Below are 3,832 nucleotides of genomic sequence, written 5' to 3'. Positions count from 1 at the left end.
TTTTCGACCCAAAATTAAATTGATGGGGTGCTAAATTTGCATTGGTAACTAGTAGCCTCAGCTAGTAGCCCTAAATTGAAGCTGCCAACACCGACGAACAATAAAATGACATGAATCATATATTGCGACTGAAAGACTTGTATCCATGGTTATGAATAAATTATTAAAAAAAAAATGAAATGACATCTGGCATTTCATTGCCGGAATGCCGGCTGACATTTGTAGTTTCTCTGTCATGCAGGGAAGCCGCAAATCAAGTTTATCACATGTTAGAACGTGTTTTATAAAAAAATATTTTTTAAATAATTAAGAATCCTTAAACTTTATGAAAATCTTACTCTAAGGATATAAAAATATCTTCCATACGCATTCCATTAAGGATATCGGAACATTTAACCGGACCACGTGTACGGATGGAATAAGTGATTTTTAATAAAATTTTCCACTTATAACTCAAAAATAGAAGTCGCAAGAAACACATTAAGGGTTTCAGTACATCAGGTGCTCATAGTGAAACCGAAACACGTGGTAAAAGTAAAAATGGCACACGCTGAAGGCGACCTTCGTGATGGGTTATCGGCGCGAGAAATCTTCGCAAACAGCGAAGGACTCACCTACAACGATTTCCTTTTACTTCCCGGATACATAGATTTTACTGCTGAAGAAGTTGACTTGACATCACCACTTACGAAAAAGATAAATCTAAAAGCTCCATTGGTATCGACCCCCATGGACACCGTGACTGAGGCTGACATGGCCATCGCAATGGCTTTATGCGGTGGAATCGGTATCATTCATCACAACTGCACCCCAGATTATCAAGCCAACGAGGTCCATAAAGTGAAGAAATATAAACATGGTTTTATCAGAGATCCAGTCTGTATGGGCCCTGAAAATACTGTTGCCGATGTGTTAGAAGCCAAAAAGAAAAATGGTTTTACTGGCTACCCTATAACCGAAAATGGAAAGTTAGGAGGTCGACTGATTGGTATTGTTACTTCGCGGGATATAGACTTCAGGGAAGGTGACCCACAACTAAGCCTTAAAGAGGTTATGACACCTATTGATGAAATGATCACAGCTCAATCCGGTGTAACTCTCCAAGATGCCAATTATATTCTGGAAAAGAGCAAGAAAGGGAAACTGCCAATTATAAATGGAGCTGGTGAGCTTGTTGCTCTAATAGCTCGCACAGATTTGAAGAAAGCTCGTAGCTACCCCAATGCTTCTAAAGATTCTAACAAACAGTTACTGGTTGGGGCTGCAATTGGAACTAGAGAATCTGACCGTGAGCGCCTCAAACTTCTCGTTAACAATGGTGTAGATGTCATAGTGCTTGATTCCTCACAGGGTAACTCTATTTACCAGATTGAAATGATCAAATTCATCAAAAACACTTACCCTGACATACAAGTCATTGGAGGTAATGTGGTGACCAGAATGCAGGCAAAGAATCTCATCGAAGCCGGTGTGGATGCTCTAAGAGTCGGAATGGGAAGTGGTTCTATTTGCATCACTCAAGAGGTAATGGCTTGTGGATGCCCTCAGGCCACCGCCGTACATCAAGTCTCATCCTATGCCCGGCAGTTTAATGTTCCAGTTATTGCAGATGGAGGCATTCAATCCGTAGGTCATATTGTAAAATCCCTCGCTTTAGGAGCTTCTACAGTAATGATGGGTTCACTGTTAGCTGGTACATCTGAAGCCCCAGGTGAATACTTCTTCTCCGATGGCGTCAGGCTCAAGAAGTACCGAGGTATGGGAAGTCTTGAAGCCATGGAGAACAAGGACGGCAAAGGGTCTGCTATGAGCCGTTACTTCCACAAAGAGTCAGATAAGCACAGGGTTGCCCAAGGGGTGAGCGGTAGCATTGTAGACAAAGGCTCAGTGCTGAGATTCCTGCCATATTTGCAAACTGGAATGCAACACAGCTGCCAAGATCTGGGCGCGAAATCCGTCGCTAAACTACGTGAAATGAGTTACTCTGGAGATCTGAGATTCATGAAGAGAACTTATTCTGCACAGTTAGAAGGCAATGTGCATGGTTTGTTCTCTTACGAAAAAAGATTATTCTAAATAGTCATATTATAATCCTGCTTTAAACATTTCTTAAGATTGTGATATCAATATTATATTTGTGCATTTCAGAAAGGTATATTGTGTATGAAATAAGCAAAATATGCATAATAAGAGCATAATTATTGTTTTCTAGTATTTGTATATGGAGAAAATTTTTAATGAGTTGTTGACTGGTATATTTTTTGCTAAACAGAAGTATTTCATATTATTGTAAATTTTTAACAAATATCACAATGTTCTTATATTATGTAATGTAAGATAATTTTCTTAAATAAAGTATGAACTTTAACTTGGAAATGGTTTTTTTATTTATTTAAAAATAAGATTTTATATAAAAACCTGAATTAAGCTAAATAATGTTAGTTTAAATTATTAATTAAAGTAGTTCAGAATTGTCGCCTAAAATGAGCACAAAATTACCTATATTATGACCATATATCATTAGGCATCGATATTATAAATATAAAAAATTCATACAATCAATAATGATAAAAATTCATAACTAATAACATTTAGGTATAAGGTATACACCACAGTATACACTATACAGGTTGTAATAAAAAATCAGGTTATCAATAACTTATTGTATTCTATGTTTACTGGTTACTAAATTTCTTCTAATAATAATTGGATAAAGTAAATCTCATTACTTGATTTATTGAAGTGCTTCGTGACCTGTCCTAAATCCCTAATCCCCTGAGTGAGTTCATATACATACTAGCTTTCCGCCTGCGGCTTCGCCCGCGCAGTCATCAAAGAAAAACCCGCATAGTTCCCCTTCTCGTGGGATTTCCGGAATAAATCCTATCCTAGGTATGTCCTTTCTCGGGTATAAAAATATCTCTATACCAATTTTCATGCAAATTGGGTCAGTAATTAAGGCGTGATTGAGTAACAGACAGACAGAGTTACTTTCGCATTTATAATATTAGTATGGATTATGTTAAAATCGCTTAGACCCGAACGATCTAAAAATAAATTATAATTTCCACGATATCCTACTAATATGGTTATAAATGTGAAAGTTTGTGTTTGTTACTTAGTCAAGCAAATACAAATTGATGGACGTCGTGAAGTTCTGTTTGTCTTAGCTCCGCTCCTGTTGGTCTTAGCGTAACGATATAATTATAGCCTTCCTTGATAAATTGGCTATCTAACACCTAAAGAATTTTCAAATCGGACCAGTAGTTCCTGAGATTAGCGCGTTCAAACAAACTCTTCAGCTTTACAATATAATATGTAGGTATAGATTATCACATCAGCAGTGGATTCTCGTACAAAATAAAGTAGGTATGTTAGAATTTATTCTCTTGAATACTAAAGGGAAAATAATAAAACACAAATTATTTCTAATAATCACATTTTAATGGAATTATAATATGCACAAGCTGCAATTGCACGATCATGCATTTAATACAATAAATATCGAGTGCTAAATAACTTAAAAATACAAAAAAAAAATTAAATGTGCTACAAACTATGTTTTAAGACTGGTGCGTCCACTTTCCTTACATTAATAATAATTGCACGCATGTTAGCCTTCAAGTTCAGTCCACATCCGATAAATACTGATAAATTTCGTCAATCATTTCAACTAATGCGCGATGAACACTGCTATGTAAAATAACTATAATAATGTGAGTGATCTGTGTTCAAGAGTAACATTAGAACACATTCGGTTTACAAAAAACTTAACTTTAACGTAAGTAAGAAAAAACTTTAACGTAAGTACTTAATTTTAAAACGAATGTGA

General features: G+C 35.9%; 1 protein-coding gene across 1 annotated transcript; it reads left to right on the top strand.

Annotated features, from left to right (window-relative positions):
* The first annotated feature begins 210 nt into the window (after positions 1–210).
* LOC123692154 (inosine-5'-monophosphate dehydrogenase) lies at positions 211–2,376 on the top strand. The gene has a single exon (XM_045636843.1). It carries the CDS (start codon positions 541–543, stop codon positions 2,074–2,076), a length of 1,536 nt encoding a protein of 511 aa, XP_045492799.1. The 5' UTR covers positions 211–540; the 3' UTR covers positions 2,077–2,376.
* Positions 2,377–3,832: the final 1,456 nt, after the last annotated feature.

This window comes from Colias croceus, chromosome 5, assembly GCF_905220415.1.
Source record: "Colias croceus chromosome 5, ilColCroc2.1".
NCBI lineage: Eukaryota > Metazoa > Arthropoda > Insecta > Lepidoptera > Pieridae > Colias > Colias croceus.
The sequence above is the reverse complement of the archived record's forward strand: the minus strand, read 5'-3'. Positions and strand labels throughout refer to the sequence as shown.